The sequence below is a fragment of the Oryzias latipes genome, chromosome 1 (genome assembly GCF_053564925.1).
Source record: "Oryzias latipes strain Hd-rR chromosome 1, Olatipes_Hd-rR_3.1".
Lineage (NCBI taxonomy): Eukaryota > Metazoa > Chordata > Actinopteri > Beloniformes > Adrianichthyidae > Oryzias > Oryzias latipes.
Window position 1 is genome coordinate 17,461,911 of NC_136237.1, and position 23,948 is coordinate 17,485,858.

The following is a 23,948-nucleotide window of genomic DNA, read 5'->3' on the forward strand; positions in this document are numbered from 1 at the left end:
TATATGAAACTTTTCGATCTATTTTTTGTTTAGAAAAAGTTAGTTTATTTAATATATAATTTTAACGGGACTCACATTATATTTATAGTAGGGCTTTTGGTTGAACGAGCTGTACGTTTTCCAAGACGCAGCACTTTAGGGACAGTCTCTGCATGTCTTGTTGCGGAAGTGAAAAGTCGACGTGTGGAAGGAAGGTTGGTCTGACTGGGTTTGAACACCTTTCTCTCTAACTGCGGTCGTGTCCAATCCAGGGTAGCTTTGCACCCAGTCGAACCAGTCTTTTCCCTCCCCTGTTGGGCAAATGGGCGCTTGTAGCGGCATCCGGTGCATATAAATGAGTCGGAAAGGCGACTTCGGGCTGTAATGCTGCGCCGGGTGCGGCAGTGTCTCCGGCAGGTGCTGTTTCAGATGGCCCGGAGACCGGATCTACTCTGTGGTGCCATCGTGCTCAGCGTCTTGGTCGTCCTGGCTGTTAAACTGACCTGCAGGTATGCTGCCTTGCCTGCTGTAAAAGGGGCGTCTTGTTTTTATTTTTTTGATGTAAACAGGACCAGGTGACCCACTACGATGTGGAGCTAATCTGAGATGACTGAGTCCTGCTTGACAGCAGGATTAACCAGTGGTTGAACCAGTTTAAACAGATAGCAGTGTTCCCCGTTTTTCAAATCCCATCTACTAGATCTAGTCGATCACTAGGTTGACAAAATAAGCACAAGAACAACAGCTGAGTCACAGATCTGGCTGCTCATTCTAGTTAATGCTAATCCCATATTTTGGGATTATTCTGGGTGATTGTTAAAGAATGTTGCCTATTAAAAAATATGTTTGCTTTGCTTATCCTCTGCTACATAAACGCCAAAGTTTTAATCTGGCACTTTGCTTTTTTTACGAGAAACTAAAGGATCTTTCAAATCATCAAATATTGGATTTATGCTCAATTAAACAACATTCAATCATTCATCTAGAAGAATTTTAACAAGCCTTGTGTGCGTTAAAAAAAATTCGGCAACACACTTAAAATGAATTTTATCTTTGAATGATGACAATAAATTAGAGTTGAATTTAAATTATACTGCTAATGTGCTCATTTTTCACAGAAAGGTGTTTATATGCTCTAAATTCAAAATCCTTGAGATGAAAATTTGATCTGCTTTTAATTGCGTGTTAAATCAATCCTTGTATATTTGAATGGTTTGGTTTGTGGTTAACATGTCTCTTATGTGCCGCAGCCGGGCAAAGAATGTGGTGGCAGCAGCTCGTCCACCTGTGCGCTTCTTCTCTCCTGATGCTCCAGTTGTGGACCTCTACTTGGGTCAGTTAGACCAGGTGAGATTCAACCACAGAGGGATGTATTTCTTTTTGGTTAATATAGGAGAACAGAACGCTAATGGCCCCACAGTAGTTTCTAAACTCCTAACGGCAGCCTTCCCTCTCCAGGTAGAGCGTCTCAGGAGCATGGCCGAGGTGTCTCTGATTTTCTTCTACGCTCCGTGGTGCGCTCACTCCATGGCTGCTCGGCAGGAGGTGCAGCAGGTGGCGAAGAAGCTGGCTAAACAGGTAGGCAAAAGTGACCATCATCTAGAATATTTACAGCAGAAGCTTCAGAAAAATGAATTTGTTATTTTTAAATTACATGTTTGAAATATGTCTTATCTGATGCACACTAGAAGGTTTACTGTAAAAATAGCTTGAAACTGTACTGAGAGGATGGAAATCCACTCGTACTCTCAGAGGCTCATTTGTTAACTAAATCAAAAGATGTAAAGTCTAACCTCATGCATGAAAGAGTAGGGGGAAAACCCAGTCATGGAGCTTGAGGTATTAGTTTTGCTTGGTTAGCACAGTTTCTTTGTTTGTCTTCACCCAAATGCAGGTGCAGTTTGTGGCTGTTAACTGCTGGTGGAGTCAGGGGAAATGCAGGAGGCAAAACCGCTTCTATCAGTACCCCGTCATCCATCTGTTCTATAGAAGGTAAATCGGAGTTCTTTAAAAGTTCTTTAAAATCCGATTCCAGCTGCGCTTGAAGGTATTCCAAGTCAACTATTACCTATTATTTTATAAACTATTGAGATCAAAAATATAGGGAAAAGTTTATGTTCTTAGATGTCAAATAAGGTCAGCCTATTGCATTAGATTCTGTAAGACGGGTTTTATTACAACAACAGAAAAGGTTTTCTGCAATCTTAGAGATCCTAATTGCCATTACAGATTTCAGTTGGTTTTTAAAACACTGCAGCGTTGTGTGTTGAACTTCATCAAAAAAGTGTCATCAGACAAACCTAACTGTCGTTTGTTACTTTTTTTATTGCAATTGAATTGCACGGATATAGACACTCATCATGTACAGTGGGACAAAAAAGTATTTGTTAGTCACAGATCTTAAATTGTTCTACCTGAAAAGATGAGAGACGTCCGTAATGGTCATCATAGGATTAAGATAATTTGATTTTTAGAGAAAATATTTCTATGATGTTGTTAAAAAACAAAGGTTAGTCTTAATATTTTTTTAATGTGACCCAATATGTGTTGTCAATAACAGAGGTGACATGATTTGTGTAGACCTTCTCCAGGTGTTCACACACTTGCTTTTGTTGGAGCTAAATCATTATTTTTATACTATTTTATACAAACCTATTCTTTAAAAATGAGCTTTCATGGATTCATTTTTTTTCAATCTTTTTTTCACAGTTTAAGTGTAACTATGGTGAACATTACAGACCTCCTTTATCTTTTTTAGTGGAAACAATTTGCAGAAGTGTTGACTGTCAAACACTTTTTTTTTTTACCCAGTATCATCCATTTTCTTTAAACAAATGTGTTATGGATCATCTGAGCAGAAACTACACCCCAGATAAATAGTTGATCCTGGAGATGAGATGAGGTTTATCAATTGTTTATTTGTGCAGTTTGTCTGATGCAGTTGTCCTTTTTTTGGCAAAAATCCTTCCGGTTTTCATTTCCAGTCAGCTTTTTTAACGTTGGACTTCTTTCTCCTCCTTTTCTTAACCTGCAATAATTTAGTTACCACTTCATGACATGGAGAAAAAACAGAAAATCCTTTATGCTGGAACAGTAACTCCATTTTTAAAAAGTTTTTACCATCCAGCAGGTTTTTTTTCTTTAATCCACATTTCTTCACAGTCAAAATCATGAACTTAATTAAAATGTAGAGAATTCAAGAAGCAAACCTCAGTGTGGATCTCGTTTGGGTTTCTACAGATTCGGGCCGATAGAATACAGCGGCCCGATCGTGGCTCCATATGTAGAAAGTTTTCTGCTCCGAGTCATCACACCTCTCACCTACCTTCCATCCAGAGCTCATCTTGAAGACTTCCTCTCCAATCATGAGGTTTGTTTTTCTTTTCTTTTCTAAGTTTCTAACTTTGTTGTTGTTGATATCATCCAGGTATAGAGTTTTCTCTGTCCAGATTGTTGCTATTGTTTCTTTCTTTTCCTATATTTTCTGTTCATAACTGTCTGTCTTTTGGGTCTTTGACAGCCTCGTGTTGTGGGCTTCTTCCAGTTTAACTCCTCTCCTCAGCCTCCAGGTTACCTCACATATCTGTCCTCTGCCTTGCAGGCCTTGAAAAGAGGTTTGGAGTTTTGGTTTTGTGGCATTTTTATTATGCATCCCAGTTGGTATCTTTTAATTTTATGTGATTAGAAAAATGACGCAAAGTTTGCAGCTTTAACTTATACATTTTTTTTTTTTTGCTGCAGATTTCCGGGGCGACGTGCGTTTTGGAGTAATTACCAGCAAACACGTGGCTGAAGCCATCTCACTCACAGAGGATAAAACCGTTTACCTTCACAGACGACTTAACTCCTCTTTGGTAATAGATTTAGGCATCCAGTGGCCCTCAGTAATCATTTTTATGTTTTAAGTAGCCTTTCATGTTGACTACGCCTTTTTACTTCTTCAGATTTTCCCCCAAAATGAGCGTAACTTCACTTCAGAGGCCATTTGCCGCTGGGTGTTTGAAAACCATCAGAGCGTCCTGCAGTGGCTGCAGCCTCCAGGAACAAAGTCCCACCTGCTGGAGCAGGAGCTCCTTAAAGGCCCCGCGCTGCTGCTGTTCCTGCCCCACAACCCGCTGGGCTCGGAGCCCAGTCCCCTCCTGCAACAGGTGATCAAGCCTAAAACCAGAACCCGCTTTGATAAAAGGCACCTATATTTTTCATTTATTATTTTATATTTTCATTTTGTTTTTTTATTTTATCACCTGTTTTTATTTTAAAGGGCCTATATCATGGAAATTGAACTTTTTTGAGCTTTTAAGTGTATTATAATGTTCATTCCTGACATAAACAACCCCAAAGTGTTTTTTTGATCCATTCACGCATTTCTGAGTATTCCTATAAAACCCTGCGCTCTAAGCACCAGCCCCTCTAAACCCACCAAAACAAGTAGGTTCTCACATTGTGACGTACGTAAGCGAGGAACCGCCCCTTCCAGGAAGAGTCTGCGCTGCCAGCACCGCCCCCAGGCTAAAATAAACACCCACTTTGTCCACAGAGCTAGCGGACATCGTGAAAATACTTTTGTAATGCACGTCCATCTCTGCAAAAGTCCAGATGTTGTTCGTTTTTGTGTGAGAAATGCAGACACGCTGCCGAGGCCCACTCTGGGATGACGTCCCAAAATGGACTGCATCCACACGGAAGGAAAGGTGGTGCCACAGAGATCGAGTCGTCTTACTTCTGGGTAGCAAAATGAACTGTGGAAATAACTCCTATTTCATAAAAATTATTTTATTTAGTGTGCCAACTACAAGTATGGATGTAGTTTACTCTGAAAGTCTTAAAAATAGCATGATAAAGGCCCTTTAAATGAAGGGATTTATTTGAAGAAGACATAGAATCAAAAATGTATTATATTGACACTTTTTTTTTAGCTTATGTAAAATGTGCACAACCAATTTGTTTCTTTTATTATATCCTACCTTTGAAGTTTGTTTTCACAGAGAAATAGAATTTATTGAACCATATGTTCAATTCTATTCAATTTTATTTATATAGCCCAATATTATGAAATCATCAAAAGCTAAATGTTGTTGGCATGTATTAGCCTAATCCTAATCCTTCTTCCATGTCTGTGGGCCAAGAATACAGCACTGCCCGCACGTATTTGGAAAATTATGAGGGAACAGGCACTTAATAATAATCACAATAATAATAAAAGCCTGTTTAGAAAATCCTCTCGCTCTATGCCGCAGCTTTGTTTGTTTACTACGGAACTCGCTATTTCTTCTTCTAGGGCCGTTTCCGGTATTTTGGAAAAGTTCTGCGCATGTGAAAAGGATTTATTCCAACCGAGAGTGTGGCGTATGTAAACGTTTGTTATAATCGTGTAACGTTTTTCTCTGCCCGTGTCCCCAGTTCAATTCGAGTCTGATCTTTGATCCGATCAAAGACATTTTCCACATGTAACTACAGCCACTCAGTGATACTTGAGTCAAGCATTCCTCATGGCTGTGCTTTTGTTGTTGTTGTCCTTTAGGTTGCAGACATCGCTGTGCGCTATCATTCCTGTGACCTCTCCATCTGGGACGGGAGTTTCTCCTGGCGCTCCCGCTGCTGCCAGTCAGTAGTTCTCCCACACACGAGTACGAGCACGTGTGAAGTCTGCCTCACTTTAAGGCCTCTGACGCCCCCCGCGTCCTCTGCCCGCTGCTTCTTCCCCGCCCAGACGGCAGAGGTGTTTCAGGCTCTTCTCAGACAGTGCTGTCTTACCCAACTGCCATCTTTGGCTTCCTCAAGAACTGAAACTTCAGCAACTTGTAGCAGCTTTCTCAACCGTTACAGTCCATTTAGTCATTTCAGTGCCTGCTGCAGAAGGATAGAACCTCATTTTAATCAATCGCAAACCAAAGAGGAAACAGACTTTCAGGAAGTCCAGCACACCGGCCCACTGTCTGTCCCGCCACAGGACAAAGATGGCATCACAGGGCTCAAGTGCCACACAAACAGGACTCTCAGGTTTTATCTGTTGGATGAAGCTCTGAACTGGCCGCTGGCCATGAGGCTTGGAGCATCAGACAGCACAAATGTTTCTCTGCATCAGGACACATCCACACGTGCTGACAGGAGCTGTGACGCGTCCTTCGCAGCTATTGTCAACCTGAAGGATGAGACTCATCACATTCTTCACCGCAGTCCTGCAGCCACCCTGACAGAGTCTCTCGGTAAGAAGGACACTCGGTGACTGGATTCTGGTGGTGACACAGTTTCATCAGTCAAACTGAAACTGAGCAGATTCTTCTCAGTAAATCAAGTTACTAAACTTCTGTGAGAAAAATCTGGTTGAGCTTCATTTTTACCTTGTAGCATTAGAAGATCTTTATTATTCTGCTGAAATCCAAATACTAAAAAATCCCTTTATACTGAATTGTACTCAAAAGTGACTTTTGTTTTCCTGCTCATGCCGTAACGAAGAGGCCTTCATCAGGAACTTCAGTGCTCCGTACAGCTTATTACAGAGACATCTGGTTGGAGAGGAGGACAGGAATGGGAGTAAAGAAGAAGTCCAGTCTTCAGATAAACAGAGGGCAGTTTCCCCACCTCTCCTCATCACAGAGTTGACCACTTCTTCCTTCCTGTCGTCTGTCATGGAACTTCAAAAGGTGAAGTGGCGATCTGGTTAACTGAGCTTCAGTTTTTGTATGAATGCAGACATAAACTCTCTCTACAATGTCGTTAGATCACCTTTTTCATATGCAAGGGCTGCATTGTTCATATTTTCATTGCCTTACAGATTTTTCCCCTTAACTTGTCTGGTCCAGCACGTCGGCAAACAGAAACTGAAAGCTGCTTGTGTTGGACACATTTGTTTGTAACAACCATGTTTAAGGGATATTTCAAAACACAAGGTGTGAATTTACACCTTAGGACGAATATACACTATTTCAACTAATTTTTTGACTTTGACTGGATTTTTGATGCAGATTGTTTTAGTGATGGGATTGTCCTTTCCGATATGCAATATCTTTATTGGTTAAATCCACACAATCCAACATCGCTTTGACAAGTGTTTAGCCTCCAAATTACTGATGGAAAAAAACAAGCGTTTTGGCTTCCAGTAAAGCTGAAATGCCTATCTTTCTTTGCTAAAAAAAACTTTGTTTTTTAACTTGAAGATGCGGGAGTTTTTGTTCAAATTTATAACGCAAACAGTTTTATAAATATTCATTTCAGCAGATTTTATCATCTAATTTTACCTGTAACCCTAAAAAACGATTTGAAGAAATAAAATGTGGTATTGGTACAGTATTGGTATCTGCTGATATTAAAGATGAAAATGTCTGCATCTTTATTAGAGCTAAAAATTATTTATGATCAGTGATTCAATCATTTGCAACAAATGTGTGTCGACAAGAAGAAAATAAAGTGGATCAGAAAAGTGCCCTATTTAATGTAACAGTGGCATGCATGATCAGAATCATGTTGAACTCTGATGTTAAATTCTAGCCATGTTTGTTCTAAAGATGTAATTTTCTGAAAGCAACATATACAACATTCTTAAGATGCCCATTTTATGAATGAAGGATTTGTTGCTTCATCCACTCATCTCTTCACCTGGATGCATCCGTTCCTGTGTAAATCTAAATCACATGGCCTTTATTTCATTGATCCAGAGTCCAATTTTTATTCCTCAGAGCAAACTAACATTTAGCATCTAGTCAATGTCTCTTTGGTGTGAGTGAGGTGATGCTTTAAGTTGTGTTTGTGTTTCAGGATGTGCTGCTGTTCTACTACACTCAATGGTGCGGCTTCTGCTCCGTTCTGAACCACATCCTCATCCAGCTGGCCAGGTTGCTGCAGGGAAACGATACCATCACAGTGGCCAGGTACCCTTCAGGTTAACGCGCTGTTGTCCTCATAATTCAGAAACCCTTTCGGGAGTAGGTCAGCGTCCAGTTTTTACTGTCGAAGAAAACGAGAGTAACCTCATGGCTCTGCGCTCAGGGTGAATGTTGCACGGAACGACCTTCCCTGGGAGTTCATGGTGGACCACGTTCCCTCAATCCTTCTGTTCCCCAGATTCAGGTGAGAGTAATCAACACTCTTTTGAATTTTTTTGTAGCTATTTACATGTTGCATATTTTTTTGAAGTCAGGTTTGAATTTCCTGTAAATGTTGAGACAGTATTTTGCAGAGACTGCTATGAAAACACAGTTTGGCTTTAACTGGAATTTATATTGTGATTTTTCTAAAAGTATCATCACCAAAATTTGGCACTCTTATGAAAAACAAAGAACAGATTTTCTGCCAACAAACAACAAAGACATGATTTCATCTAGCGGTCACAATAACTTTTTTTGGCAAAAAGTTCCTTTTTTGGCTTTTATGTGGTTTTTGAAATATTTGTTTTTTTCTTTACTGCTTATGTGACATTCATACAACAAAAATACTACTACATGTGGTCTTTTGTCTAGAAAATCAAATGTAGGCTTTAAGTTTGAATAGGATTTGAGGCAGTTTTGAAATGTCTTTGACACATCCCCATAAAGCGTGATTGTTCTGCATTTGAAAAAAACAATCCTAAAAAACCGTGGACAAGGAGCTTCAACTCAGATAAGTCTTGAGGGTTTGGGGCATATTTTTGATTTGAATTATCTTGCAAATGAAGAACTAACATTGAGCCCTGTAAAACCCAACTCTTACTGCCTGACAGTGCCTTGAACTGGTTGTGAGCCTAAACCACAATACCGTAATTCTACTTTATATTCAAAATCCAGATCCATTGGAAAGTGAAACTTTTTTTTTAAAAGAAATACTTAGAACATTGAAAGTGAGTTAAGTCACTGAATTTATTTCAAACTATGAAAAAAACATGGACTTCTGTTTTTGCTTTCATGTAGTTCTTAAATTAAGCTAATTCTGGAGCCAAAGTGGGCTGATGCATATTTGCATCAATAGGTGTCAAGGCGTTAAAGCTGAACATGGAAGATTTTTTCTATTAAGTGGTTTTGGGACTAAAAATTATGCATTTAAGTTTTCACAGGGTTTGGACTTATTGTAGTAGGAGTAGAGAAAAGTGAGGGAAGATGTTGAATATGTAAATTGCTAAAAATGTGATGTTGTTGTGCATTTTTCTATCCAATTGTTTTTTTTGTGTGTAATTGAAATCACACAGGTTACTTTGGTAGACCACACTATTTAGCCTTTTGAAGTTGTTAGTAATCTCAATTTAAAATATATCCTTAAAGAAAAAGTGTGGTAACTTCAAGTTGGCATAAGAAAATATATATACGGGTAATTTCCTGAAAATATTGAGTGAGTTTTTAGGCCTTTTTGTCATGGTTGTGTTTCTGGTTTGTCTCTTGTAGAAAACATCTCAGTGTGAAGTACCCTGATGACCTTCCCATCACGCTACCCAACCTCCTGCACTTCATCCTGCAGCACTGCAGCTCTGCTGATCCCGCAGACACACAGTCTGTGGACACGCAGCCGTCTGGACCCGCTGCCGTCCTCCGCAAAGAGTTCCAGGCTCTCCGGCAGGAGGTTCAAGCGCTGCATCACGCCCGCGAACGTCTGTCCAAACAGCTGGCGCAGTTGTGGCTGGACAACCGCAGACTGAAGTTTGAACTGCGCAGTTTGGAGGAAAAGTTAGAGGAGCAGCATCGGGAGAAAAGCCGGCAGCTGGAGGAGGCGCTGAGGCGGCTGCAGGAGCTGGCGGACACTTCTGAAAGCTTGCTGAATGAAAACACGCTGCTCAGAGTCCTGCTTAGAGCACTGAAGGACAGAACAGAGGCAAAGGAGCACCCTGAGGGGGGAGAAAAGGAGTCCGTACAGAAAAAAAGCCATTTGGCCTCCTGATGAAGAGAAAACTCGATCATGAGGAGAAAAAAAAGAAGCTGTGATGATGCCTGAGAAAGGAGGGTGACAGAAATATCACTAAAATCTAAAGGGGAAAATTTCTTCCTAGGAGCAAACCGAGAATATGAAGGTTAACAGTTGCAAGTCGACCCCAACTCTTATAAAGGTCGGAAAATGATGATGGTGGTCGGAAACTAAAAAGAGCTTTGAACTTTTCCATTCAAAGAAACACACTATTTTGGGAAATCACTTCAAACACTGCAGTTTTAATCCTGATCCTGCCCTATTGCTGGTAAAGAAGAACACCTTAATTTTGTGGCTACCATGACTTTAATCTTCAAAGTTTGAGACAGATCAGGAAAAAGAAACGCCTTTGGGCTCTATTAGTACATCAGTTTTGTACTTTTACTCACTAGATCTGCGTTTTTGCTGTATTAACAGTGAGGTGAAGAAAGTAATACTTTTGTTCGTGGAAAGTTTATGTTTAGTTAGTTGGGACGCTTCGATGCAAGAGCACTTCAGAAAGTAAAGAGACGGATATTAAACTGGTTCAAAACTTTCTGTTACTAAGTTAAATGAAGGGCTTGGATCTTTTCTTTGTTTAATCTTTTTCTGAATCCAGTTTGCACAAAAAGCAAATCATTATTTGGGTGACTTATGGTGACATTTTTTGGTTTCCTTTCTAATTTCTAGGGAATTTGCTTGAAATTAAAAATAAGTATGCATTTTTCTAGTGGAGCATTACAGGTTTTTTGTTTGTTTATTTTGTACTTCTTTTTTTGCATCCCTGGTTATTGTTTTGTGTTTTATTTGAATGGTAAAACCAGAAAATCAAATGCCTCCATGCTCCATAATGGGCTTATTTATTTCTACTATAGAACAGTGCCAATCTGCATGAATAAAGCTCATTGTAATTAACTTAAAGCTGCAAGAAATTTGCTAAATATTACAAATTTAGAAAATAATATTACATTTTTTAATGTCAGGAATGCTTTTTAACTATTTGTGCTGCTCAACGTGAGCAGCACAAACACTTGAGAACAACAAAAATAAAGTTTTGTGAGGGGTTTGTTCAGGGCTTTTTACACTGATCTATTTTTACAAAATTCACTGAGTCATTTAAATATTTTTATGTAACTGTTGAGGTATTAAACATGAGATGCTGCAGTTTGTTTATGTTTAAAATATTTTTACTGATTAAAGCCTTTCATCTTCCTCTGACTTTTATTTAACTTTGTTAAATATACTTTGTGATATTTGTTTCTCTCCATCACTGTATGTCAACTTTAACGTGGAGTAAAATCCTCTTTTTTAAGACTCGTACAAAAGTGGCTTTTGAGCGCTCCCATAAAGTTTGTGGTCACCAAGCAGGAATGTGGCGCTGCTGATGTTCAACAAAGAGTTAAACGGCACATGTAATTCAGAGCAGCACAGACATGTGATGCTAATTCCCCCCTGAAAGGAGAATTATCTGTAGATGCTCGGTGTCACGCTGCACACATCACAAACTCCTCAAACACACCCTCTGGTTTAGAATGTCTTTGTAGCTCTTCCTTTTTGTTCAAATTGATATTTGGACACAACTAATGAAAGAAGCATATTTAGTTTCTAAAACGTTGATCAAATGGATTTTGTGTAAAATTATTAAAGTCAGTGTTCGGCTAATAACAAAAGACAAGGGATGAAGAAAAATGAAGAGGCAGTTGAGGATCTGATGGAGACAAAAAAACAAATTGAGAAATATTTTAACTTACCAAGCTGACTTATTTGCACGTAACATGAAATGACTCGACATTTACAAACATTATTAAAGGTTTATGTCTAATTCTTCTTGTTGGGGACATTCTCAAGGCGGGGTTACAGGGAGGGAGACATCGAAGCCTCCTGCCCCTGTGTGTTGCATACACTGTGTGTGAGTATGCTGTCTGGGTTGGAAGTCTCATGACTTCTGGAGAAGCATTTAAGGCAGTCAGGGAAGGTGTGGCCTGATAGAACTGAGAAAAATCTGCTCAATCTGACGACCCCAATCCTCCTAACGCGCTGTAAGTATACAGTTCAATTGACAATCAATTCAAGTCATTTCAATTTGTTATTAGATAAAATAAATATTATTCTAATTTTTTTTTATAAGTTTGTCATTTTGTGGTAATCGACATCTGTGAGTCTGACTATTAAATTCATTTTGAACAACTATGCAAATAAATTCTGCTCCGCAAGCGCTGAGAAATTCAAGTCTCATATTTTTCAATGTTTAAAATTTTAACAATGAGAAAAATACATATATTGATGCATCCTAATCATTTCCTTCATCTGCAGGAACAATGTCAATCCCTCAAACGTCAGTCGGTGAGTCCAAACCGGAACTGTGAAACATGAGATTAGATCATTTAATTTCTTCAGCTTTGTTTTGTTTCTCTCTACATGTTAGTGGCTGTTAGGCCTTTAGGAGCCAATCCAGTCCAGATAGCTTGTCCAAAGTGCCATCGAACAGTCCTATCCAAGGTGGACCACTCTGCTGGTCTACTCACCTACCTTCTCTGTGGGGGACTCTTCTTTTGCGGGTAAGAGGAGCTTCATTTTCACAGTTGCATACAAATAATTTTGTTTTAGGAAATGATGAGGAAGCCACTGTAAAACTGTTTTATCTTAAATAAACTGGATACCCACAGTGAACAGTGGATCAATTATTTCACAAATTAAAGAGACAAATAATACGACAGGGATCTGAAGAGACTATGATACTGAGCTCCAAGATCAAAGTACTCCAACACCAGATCATGTCAGGAAGTGTGCCAGCCAAATATGGGACTTTAACCCTTGTGCTATGTTAGGCACTTTAACATTGGGAGTTGGGTCATCTAGACCCAAGAGACAGTGCTCTGAACCTTTTTTCTTCAATGATTTGTGAACTTCACAGGTGTCCATGGATTACATGAAATCTTTCCACCTTTATCCACCTTTGTCATGGTAGGGAGAACACGTCAATGTAAGGGTGGGGTCATCTAAGATAGCACAAGGGTTAATGTGATTTATATTTGTTATGATCTTTTGTTGTCTTTGCTGAATGGTTAAGTTGACTGATCTGGACTCTTTGCTGCCCTCTCCAGGTTTGTTTTGGGGTGCTGCCTCATCCCCTTCTGTGTGGACCGTGTGAAAGATGCCAAACACTCCTGCCCCTCCTGCAAAACTATCCTCGGAGTTTATAAACGTTTATAGATTTAGCCATTTAGCAACTAATTAACCATTTATTCATTAGGTGATCTTATTACAAGTTTTCCCTATAATTTGTTTCTGTTCTCCAACAGTTTGCCCATTTTTAAGAGCAATTTTTCTGTTCATGTTTGTTTCATCTACCTTTTATTAAATGTTTTTTAAAGGCCAGTCGGTAACGCTTTATAATAAGAATCCTTAATAAACTATTTACAAGACATTAACAAGCACTAGTAATGGTTTAGTAAGCTGCTTATAAGTACATTAATTAGTATTTGTAAAGGTCTTACAACTGACTTACAAGTTAATAATAATAATAAATTTTATTTAGAATGCGCTTTATATTTTTGGGTAAAATCTCAAAGCGCTGTTTATAAATACATTAAAATATTTCTTAATAAACTACTTATAAGACATTAACAAGCTGCTTATAAAGACTTTTATTAGCATTTGTTAATCCTATTCACAAGCTATTTATAAATTGCTTGTATGGGATTAATAAATATATTTACAGTGTTCTTATTAACAGTTTATTGAGTGTTTTGCAGCCCCCCAATCTAAAGTGTGACCATATATGGGGTGATCTCACACACACCCGCTCCCGTGAACACATCACCCCCGTCCTTCAGAACCTTCACTGGCTCCCCATCGATCAGCGTATCAAATTCAAAGTTCTCCTCATCACTTTCAAAGCCCTTCATAACCTGGCCCCAACATACCTCACCGATCTCCTCCAGCGTCACACCCCTTCCCGCTCTCTGCGCTCGTCCGATGCTAACCTTCTGTCTCTCCCCTGTCTGACCAAGCGTCGAAATTGGGGAGACAGAGCCTTCTCCATTGCTGCTCCAACCCTATGGAACACTCTGCCCCAACATCTCAGAGGCTGCACTGACCTCCCAGTTTCAAAAAAATCACTTAAAACCCATCTTTTTAAAATAGCTTTTAATCTTAAATCTGTCTTCTATGTTTTTATTAGTATTCCTTTTGTATTAGCTCTTGTTCTTATTGACTGTTTCTCACGTGTTGTAAAGCGTCTTTGTGTGCCATTTATAGCGCTATACAAATAAAATTTATTATTATTATCTTTACAAGTCATTTATAAATTGCTAGTGGACAGTTGCTGCCCCTTGGAAAGGGCAGATTCTGAGTGGAAACATTTTGAAGTCTATTAAAATTTGTTTAGTTAGAAATGTTATAGGGCACTAAGGCCCAATCTGTAAAGGACAGTACATGTGTCTCTTCTTTCACATTGTTGTTGTGATGTATTGAAGAGTTGTAATATGTTTGTGGCTTTAGTTAGTGTTATAAAGGTCATTGTTCTTATTCTGTACTTTGTGGCCCACAGTTTAGAAGGCTGCAAAACACTCAAACTGTCAATGAAGGTTCTCGTTCATCCAAGTGGTGTAGTATTGAGGTTCAGTCATATCAGCTGGACTTAAAAAAATGTGAGTCCAGCTGGACATGGGAACTGTTAATGTATTTATTAATCCTATACAAGCAATTTATCTTTTTTTTTTTTAAATAAACTTTATTGCACATTATGCCATTTCACTGGGATTCACTTTCAGGTATGCAATAAGAACATATTGCAATTACGAAATACACATAAGTATAAAAAAACAAGAATAGAAATAGAGGGGTAAAACTCTACGAGAAAATCTTGAATTTTTAACCCTATATTTTTAAGGTTTAACCCTTGTCATATCTTAGATTACCCCACCCTTGCATTGACATGTTCTCCCTGCCATGACAAAGGTGGATAAAGTTGGAAAGATTTCATGGAATCCATGGACAGCAGTGAGGTTCACAAATCATTGAAGAAAAAAGGTTCAGCGCACTGTCTAGTGGGTCTAGATGACCCAACTCCCAATGTTAAAGTGCCTAGGATAGCACAGGGGTTAACTCAGAAAAGAATACAATGAAACAGGGTTTTCAACCAGAGAATTTACATTTATGAAAATGAAATTTTGGCCAAAATGAGCAGGAGATTTAATGGCAAACCAGAGTCCTTTTGTATATTTTTTGATATTAGACATCTTTGATACAAGAAGTAATTTATAAATGGCTTGTAAAGATCACCCCTTATATGGTCACGCTTTAGATTGGGGGTCTGCAAAACACTCAATTAACTGTCAATAAAAACACTGTTAATATATTTATTAATCCCATACAAGCAATTTATAAATATCTTGTGAATAGGATTAACAAATGCTAATAAAAGTCTTAATAAGCAGCTTAATACCACATTACTCATGCTTGTTAATGTCTTATAAGTAGTTTATTAAGGGATATGTTAATGTATTTATAAACAGCTTATATAAACTTTTAAGTCAGTTGTAAGACATTTACAAATGCTAATTAATGTACTTATAAGCAGCTTACTAAAACATTACTAGTGCTTGTTAATGTTTTATGAATAGTTTATTAAGGACTCTTATTATAAAGCGTTACTGGTCAGTCAGCTTTACAAGAATGTAATGAAATGTTTATTCCTTTTTTTAAGAGAAAACAAAAGTTGTCTTTATGAGTCAAAATCAATCAGTTTTGTAGAATTCTTGGTGTGTTGTCAAACAAAACCAAGGAACTTTATTTTTTAGGCATTGACTCGTTTTTAGGATAGAGTAATTGTCCTCCACTCCGCAGTTTTCCATCGCCATGTCTGGTAGGTAGGCCACACCTACCAATTAGTCAACTGCAGACTTAAAAATGCACCGGTCCTTTTTATTTTAATGCTTTTATTTATTAATTTTTTACAGTACACCACATTAATTTTGGTAACAGATAGAAAAAAATAATTTAAATTTTTTTTAAAGAAACTTCCAATAACATGTAGTATAACATGTTTATTGTTAGTTTTACAATAGTAATTTGCAAAGTAAAGTAGAGTAGTAAAGTCATTTGGAGCTAGAATGTGTTATGTCATAAATTCAAAAAGCATGGAACGAAATAAAGAAACAGATTATCTAACATTTAGCCTACAGTAATTCAAGATAATCCTTTAGCTGGTATTATAAACCTGGTATTATTTAGGAGAAATTTTAATCACAAAGAACATCCTTAACGTTATTTTACATCAATTAGTCACCAATAATAACATTTTTCTCTCTTAATGAAAAAAAGATTTTGTAATCCAATGATTCAGAGCATGGTTCAGACAGTGATGAGCTGAGAAGTGAGGAGGATTGCCAGAAAAACAAGGAAGGAGAAGCCGATGTCTGCTTGGATTCGTACTCCGCTACCTGAAACACAAAGACTTGCTTTTAGGAACCAACATTCATCCATTCATTCATTCATCTTCTGCCGTTTTATCCCTTTCGGGGTCACGGGGCTGCCGGTGCCTATCCCGACCACTTCTGGGCGAAGGCAGGGGACAACCTGGACAGGTCGCTAGTCTGTTGCAGGGCCAAAATCACACACCCATTCACACTTACACCTATGGACAATTTAAATTGACCAAATTAACCTCTGAAGCATGTTTTGGGATGGTGGGAGGAAGCTGGAGACCCTGGAGAAAACCCATGCATGTACAGGCATGTACAGGGAGAACATGCAAACTCCACACAGAAAGGTCCCCCATTGATGTTCTGTTTCAGGTCCCCCACCTGGACTTGCTGTGAGGCAAGAGCGCTACACTGCGCCACCAACAACATATTTGAAATACTCTCTTTTAAATGTTTTAGCTGAGGCTTTACGGTGGCACAGTGGTTAGCGCTCTTGCCTCACAGGAAGAAGGCCCCAGCACAAGTCCTGGCTGGGGGACCCAAAACAGAGTACCCAATGGGGGACATTTCTGTGTGGAGTTTACATGTTCTCCCTGTGCATGTGTGGGTTTTCTCCAGGACTTCGGCTTCTTCCCATCGTCCAAAAAAACCCAAAAACATGCATCATAGGTTAATTGGTTACTCTCAATTGTCCCTTGTTGTGACTGAGAGTGTATGTGGGTGTGTGATTGTGGCCCTGCATCAGACTGGCAACTTGTCCAGGGTGTACCCTGCCTTTGCCCAGGAGTGACCGTCCCTTTTATGTATTACCCCGAAAGGGAAATAAATGGGTTTAGAGGATAAAAAAAAGATGTTTGAGCTATTTTATTGTACAGCTATCAAAGAATCATTATCCAGGTCTTTCAACGGCATTAACAGCTTCATGAAGCTAGCTCCACCTTGTGCTATACTTGAGCTTTCCTGCTCTCACCCTCAAGTCAGGCCAACCTGGGGGAATTCTTAAGCTGGGTCCACACAGAACGCGATTCACGCTGCAAATTCTTTGCTCGCCGCCGTCCAAAAATGTGTTCCTGAGCTTGACGCACTAGCTGCATTTGGAAGAAAATTCCAGATAATGTTATAGTCTGATTGCTACAGTGGTGCCTGTGTCTATGCCATCTACAATGCATGGAAGAAGCGGATGATGCTGAGAGATCAGGACTATTTTTTATGAAAACACTTGCCTTGGATTTGTATTCTACCCACTAAAAGTGTCACGTGACTGATTGGTAGATGTGCCGCGGTGATCTAGCAAAATTCAGATGTTTAAACTCCTTCCATGCTACCTAAATTGCGCCGCTCAAATCGCGCTGCTGCCAGACTGGTGCCACACCAGCGGTTTCATGAAAGTGCATTTAGCCGGTGGTGTACACATCAGACCAGGGCCTGAAAGGCAGGGAGGGGGATTCTTCTTTTGTGTTTTTACCGTTTACTAGCGCTTGTCCGCCATCTAAAATAGAGGAAAATATTAAGCAATGCAAATCCTGCTAATTTTGCTCCAGGCTTTTTGCTTTCACAGCTCTGTTCCTCATCATGTTTACGATTGACATTACAAAGGACGCTAATTACACGTCACTAACAAATCAGAGTCTCCGATTTGTCACAGTGCTGCAATTCAGCCTGAAAATGTTCAACCGGTTGAACTTTCAGCGCACGATAAATAAACACCCGATTTGTACGTATGCGACTGGACTTAAAATCTTGCGTTGCAAAGCAAAATCACATGCGTTCCAAATCTGGAAGCCAGATATTCTGCGTGCGTTTGCATAGACTTTTCATTGGAAGTTGTCGCTTAAACGCGAGTCAACGGTGTGTATGCGACTTTGTAGCTCTTTACAGAACTAACCCAAAACAAAAACAGTATTATTTATTATGTAAGGTATAAAGCCCAACAAGGTGCTCATTTTCATAAATTAATGGGGCATGTGGAGGGTGGATTGCATGGGACAGTAAACTATGGAATAAGATTTGTCAAAATGTATGTTATGGTATTAAACATATTTTATGGTATTAAGAGGTTTATGGTCAATATTTCATGGATTACTGATAAAAGAGTTTCTACTATTTCACGAGTTGAGTTATGGCACTCTGGAGCTGATGTTTTGTTTGGTTTTTGTTCTTAATTGTTCAAGATTGAAAAAATAAACCCTTGTTGGTGTAAAAGTAAAGGTTGCAAGTCTGTTATTTAAGGAAAACTTCATAAAGCCCCTTTTTTAGATGTGAATTTTTTTACAGTGCCACATTGTCACTAATTTAAATGAAAATATCTCAAAATGAAACTTTTTACAACAATTATGACAAGTTTAGATTAAAAATAGATTTTTAATTACAGGTCGTGATTAATTTATCTCACAAAAAATTAATCGCATGACAGCACTAATCTTAGCACACTAAATGTGCTAATTTGGGAAAACTAGCACTAAAAAAATTGTCATTGTTAAATTTCTTTTTAACATTTTGATTTATTCTCACTTTCTTGACTAAATTTACCAAAATATTATCCTTTAGTTCCCACTGTCTTCAGGACTCACCTGTAGTTGTAGAACCCCCTGATCCAGCTGTTGCAGTTCCTGAACTGGTTGGGGTTGTGGGGGTGGTTACCGGGTCAGCTCTGCCTCCAGACAGATTCAGACCCAGAGTGTCTAGCTCTGACTGTAACTGACTTCTGATCCAGGCCTGTACCAGTGGTTGGTTTTCATAAGACTTCACATCTGGCAGGTTGGTGCCAAGTAGACCTTTTACTTCATTGACAGTTAAACTCTGTGAAGAGCGGGGGAAAATACACTTATACTTTTAAGATAGCATGACAGCTACAAAAAAATCATGTAAAATCTTCATAAAAATTAATGTAATGACTTTTGGTTAACACATAAACACAGAACTGACCAGCGCAACGTTTGGATCCAAATTACTGAAGGTTTCCAGGTCCATGCTAATGTTGGAAGACGCCAAACCTCGGATGTAGTCAAGAGGTGCACCTCCTGGAAAGAAAAAAAAATACTGTCAAACAGTCTTAACATTCTTTAGAGCTTTTTTCCACCTGTTGTTAAAAAAAAAAGTGTATTGTAACAACACAAACATGCATGGATGTGTGAGTGGTTGGATTCACTCACCAAGGAATTGTTTCATGAGCAGGTAAGAGGGAGATTTCCGTGTGATGGCTCTAGATGATTGACTAGAAATGTTGAAAAGTTCTTTCTTTGCCTCTAGGGTGCAGCTGTTAACATTAAGCGCTTCAGCTTCTCTGCAAAAGACAAAAATTAAGAAACACATGAGAAAATAACCAGTGGAGCTGTAGCCCTCCATTTATTCAACTCCTGTTTTACTCTTTGCTCTGAACAGGGTTAGGTGGTGTCCTGATCCTGTTCTAACTTACATGGACAAACAGGCAGGATATAGTCTGGATAAGTGACCAGTCCATATCAGTGTTACAGGTTACAGAGGAAACATTCAAGTAAGATAATAGTTACGTGTGGCGGGCTTAGGAAGTAATATTTTACGTAAAATGAATGTAAAAGGGACTCAGAAAGCTCAGCTTGAACACAAACTACAGACAGAAGGGCTGTGCTCGGGTTTAATCCATTTCCTTATGTGAACTACAATAATTACGTACTTGAGGTTTTGAGAAGAAATTGACTGGATGACGCTCAGATCAAGAGAGCAGAGGTTAGGTCCTTTGATTGCATTCAGTTCTGCTCTACCAAGTGAGTTTCTTGCCACAGCCAGATATTTGGAGATGATTACTTTTGCCTGGAAGATAAAAACATGCACCGATTGGAGCAGAAAGTGTAAAGATTTGCACACAAAAAACAACACATGCTACTGGGTTTGCTTACCAAACTTGGATCCCAGTCCCCGTTTGATGAGTCCATCAAAGCAGAAAGTGTGTCCACTTGAGTGATGGTCCATGAGCGGATGTCATCAATGGTAGCAACACGGGATGCTGGACCTAAAACTTGAACCTGATCTTCTGGGATGCTGAAGTTGTAAGCCTACAATAATATACATTTTTGTTATTATAATCGCGATAACTTAACACTAAAACTGTTTTCATCATGTCTTAACATAAAGAACAAAAAAATACGGAAAACAAAAAACCTTCAGATCATTTTGCTTTGGAGGTTTAATGACAAACAGAAAAGGTTAACAGATTTCAAACTAAAATAAATCCAAGTAGAAGATAGACATTTAGTGGTTAACATTTATGAATATAAATTTGAATTGTGTGGGGGTGCAATTGACTGTGTTGGGGAATAAAATTTAAATGAAGTGTTAAATGAGTGTTATACATGACAAATGTGTGTCGTTTGTTTCTATTGGTGTTTCTATATGTACATGTATCTATACGTGTTAAATGTGTGTATATGAAACTGAAAGTGTACTTATTAGAGAGGGAACAGGGCAATAGGTGCATTGGGTGTGGTAATAGCATATTGCCATTTATTACCATAGTCGTTTCACATAATTTGATCCTTTGATGTTTTAAAAACATTTCTTCATATCCATCTCAAAAGAGTTACATACCTCTCCGAGTTTTTGGAGAACGATTTTAAGGTATTCCACTTCATCAACTTTTTCTGTGATGGCATCAAAATTGTCTTTAACAACTGTATTTGATAGACAGTTATTAAACTGGGTAACATCATAGTCCAGGGGGAAGGTGCTGTCACTGATGGTGACCTGGGTGATATTCCCCACTGTACAGTCTGTGAACAAAATGAGACACATGATTAAGTAAAACATCAGATTGATGCGAAAAGCAAATAAATGACAGGGTTTCTGACCTGTAGATCTCTTTGACCTATTTTTGATGGACTGTCTTATTACTTCCTTCAGCTGCCTTCTCTTAAATCTGCTCACTTTGTTGTCCTTGATAACTTTTAAGAAGGATTTCAAAAAAGTGACCTTGGTGCTCTGCATAGAAAAGTACAAGTCATGAGATAAAAATCCCAGTGTGATGTCCTGTATATGTTAGCTTCTGTGCTGAACAGTAAAATGCATGTGTTTACTCACTTTATCAAAATTATCATAGAAAGATGTAGGCAAATACAAAGGGAACATCCCCAGGTTTGTCAGAGTTGTCTGATTCCACTTTGAAGGAGTTCTGAATTTAGAAAAAAAAACAAGGTTTAAGGAGATTATTACATTAAAATGTTTGTGAGACATCAAGTTTCAAATTTTTAAGTTTGAAATTTTTGAGTTTGAAATTGCTGACATACCCGTATTGTGTATTTCCATTGGTCAGAAGGGTTACAACTGCAGCTGCCTGAGCAGCAGTGAGATCTGGACAGTTTTTGAGTTTTTCCAGGATGGATGGGTCAGAGCTTTTAATGTAGGAACCATCGAGCATGCAGCACATGTTTCCCAAAACTGATACTTGATCTGCCGTCAAACCTGTTGTGTTTGGTATTCCCTTAAGGATGAAAGAAGAGAAAACTTGTTTTTTTGTTTCGCTGGTTAGCCTTCTTTTGTGACAATTCAGCCGATTCAGTGTTATTCAAAATATGGTTATCTTGAGCCTCACCTATTGAACTACAACAAAATATTTTTTGATCACTTCTTGAAAAAGTGTCAATATGAGAAACAGTTTTTTTTAGTGTAGACTCACCAGGCAGCTCCTTGCATTGTCAAACAGAGCAGTCAGTTTGTAGCTGAGGACTGAAGAGAAAACAGAGAAGTCTGCATCTGCCAGCTCTTGAAAATATGACCTGCAGCTGCTCTGTGTCACCAGAGAGTAACTGGAGGCAAAAAAGAAAAATACCAGTTATATATCTGAAATGAAGTCAATTTTTGCTTTTACAACATTTCAAGAAATGACTGTGAATTAATTTTTCTTACTCATAGTACAGCAGCACATCTGGAGGGTAAAGGTCAAACCTGGTGACATCTGGCTCTGTTCTAATGTAGTTGTACATGCAGGTCAGCTGTTGGTCACAAAAGACAAAGTACACATTTAACCAAAGAAGACACTATTTTTAGTCTATTGGTTCAGGTGAATTTAGATTATCCATTTATTTTTTCTTACCAAATTATAGCTAGGTCAGTTGTGGGAAAGTTAGCGACTAATTTCACTACTGCAGTTGAGGTATGTTTATGCATCAGGAGACAAGTTCATCAAGATAAATTCATCTAAGCAACACTAGAAAGCTTGTGTAATGGCCCTAGACATGTTTGTGTGAACAGTTTAATCTCCTGCTAACTTCACTGATGACAAATGGTCACGATAGCAAATGAACATCTTTCTGTTGTACTTGTCAATGCTGATTCACTATAAGACATTAGTATTAGGGGTGGGCGTATCGATACTATCAGTACCAAAAAAAGGTATTGATACTAGTGTGCTGAGTTTGACATTTTCATCAACGTTTTCCTTTCCAGTTTTTTTCTATCACTTTGGCTAGTTTCTTATTATTAAATTACATCCTCAAAACCACCTGGACATTTCCACAAACCTTTTGGCATTCATTCACAACAGATTCAACATTGTTCCTGACAATTTCTCATTGTGTTGGTTACTTTGAACTTCCACCGTGGCCCGCGTATCAGGTACAGGTTCCTCAAACATCTTAAAATGCTGAATGTGTTTCTGCCACCCCGTTCCTCAACTCTATAGAAATGTTTTTCCAGCTTAAAGGTTAAAGGTCTATGAGTTTCAGGCTCAGATTCAAAGAACCCTCCTTCAAACAGTGGATGCTGCTTGTGAAGAGATCATAGCCGAACAGTGCTGTGATTGGTTGCTGCATGCATGTTGCTTCCTCCCCGTTGCATTGCATGTGTGGATGTGTGTGATGTCGATGAGAATCTTTGGCTAGACAAACGGCAGCGGGAAGAGGCAAAAGAAAATGGAGGGATACTCCCAGAGTAACTTTCATTTACCCAAACATTTTCTGTGCTTTTGAGTTGTATACACAGTATCTGTCACTAGTAAAGTTATTGTCAATTCTTTATACAGAAATCTTGGTACTTGAGACACAATGACCACAGCATGTAACTCATTTACCAATCCCCTGAACCAATTCTGCTCAACTACAAGCACGGTTCCTGCTTTAATTTACACCCAAATTAAAGTTCTTCAACACACTTTTTCAAAACAATACAAACAATTCTCTGCTTTTGGCACAATTTCATGCAGAAAATATCTTGTTTTCACAAGGAACACACTGCCATTCAAATATGCACACTGACTCATCACAAGGGCAAACACTGTCACACAGTTTTGCAAGTAGCAATCATAGCATTAGCATGAAAGGGCAACAGGTGTGCTCTTCTGTTTTGGAGCAATGGATGCTAACATTGGGAATAGAGGCAGAGCCAGAGGAGCAAGAGTAAGAGGAGGAAGAGGAGGAAGGCAAAGGAGCGTAATCTCTGCTGAGATCCTAGCCACTTTGGTTGATAATGTGGTCAACCATGGGCTAACAATGAGGGAGGCTGGGCAAAGAATACAGCCAAACTTGAGCAGGTACACTGTAGCGACTACCCAGAATGCATCACATCCACTACTTTCTGAGGTTGAAACCAATAAGTTATACAGGCTAAAGACGCTACGCTAGCCTGTTACCATTGTCTAATGTACACAAAGAGCGTTATTGAGATCTCTCAGTGGCCACTGCCATGAAATGCTCCAGTCCCCGAAATTGTACTTAGTTGTAATTTATCCAA

At 38.8% G+C, this 23,948-nt stretch overlaps 3 protein-coding genes across 3 annotated transcripts in view; 2 read left to right on the forward strand and 1 right to left on the reverse strand.

Annotated features, from left to right (window-relative positions):
• The first annotated feature begins 150 nt into the window (after positions 1–150).
• Positions 151–11,034, forward strand: txndc11 (thioredoxin domain containing 11). The gene is made up of 13 exons (XM_004066092.5): positions 151–488; positions 1,230–1,326; positions 1,438–1,557; positions 1,874–1,971; positions 3,220–3,349; positions 3,500–3,593; positions 3,721–3,833; positions 3,924–4,127; positions 5,501–6,185; positions 6,436–6,623; positions 7,735–7,847; positions 7,966–8,046; positions 9,330–11,034. The coding sequence occupies exons 1-13, from the start codon at positions 364–366 to the stop codon at positions 9,817–9,819; spliced, it is 2,538 nt and encodes an 845-aa protein (XP_004066140.1). The 5' UTR covers positions 151–363; the 3' UTR covers positions 9,820–11,034.
• A 714-nt stretch (positions 11,035–11,748) lies between these two features.
• On the forward strand, positions 11,749–13,182 carry LOC105354535 (lipopolysaccharide-induced tumor necrosis factor-alpha factor homolog). The gene is made up of 4 exons (XM_011478018.4): positions 11,749–11,861; positions 12,136–12,165; positions 12,248–12,380; positions 12,927–13,182. Exons 2-4 carry the CDS (start codon positions 12,141–12,143, stop codon positions 13,033–13,035), a joined length of 267 nt encoding a protein of 88 aa, XP_011476320.1. The 5' UTR covers positions 11,749–11,861; positions 12,136–12,140; the 3' UTR covers positions 13,036–13,182.
• Positions 13,183–15,747: 2,565 nt separating this feature from the next.
• LOC105357440 (uncharacterized) overlaps positions 15,748–23,948 on the reverse strand; it is a 42,767-nt gene continuing 34,566 nt past the window's right edge. The window contains exons 67-78 of the mRNA XM_078950523.1: positions 22,128–22,213; positions 21,898–22,027; positions 21,509–21,702; positions 21,303–21,393; positions 21,074–21,203; positions 20,814–20,995; positions 20,126–20,281; positions 19,903–20,039; positions 19,403–19,533; positions 19,176–19,270; positions 18,821–19,049; positions 15,748–16,268 (exon numbers count right to left, since the gene is read on the reverse strand). Coding sequence (XP_078806649.1) covers positions 16,180–16,268; positions 18,821–19,049; positions 19,176–19,270; positions 19,403–19,533; positions 19,903–20,039; positions 20,126–20,281; positions 20,814–20,995; positions 21,074–21,203; positions 21,303–21,393; positions 21,509–21,702; positions 21,898–22,027; positions 22,128–22,213 — 1,650 coding nt within the window. The 3' untranslated portion in view covers positions 15,748–16,179. The remainder of the gene's footprint in view (positions 16,269–18,820; positions 19,050–19,175; positions 19,271–19,402; positions 19,534–19,902; positions 20,040–20,125; positions 20,282–20,813; positions 20,996–21,073; positions 21,204–21,302; positions 21,394–21,508; positions 21,703–21,897; positions 22,028–22,127; positions 22,214–23,948) is intronic.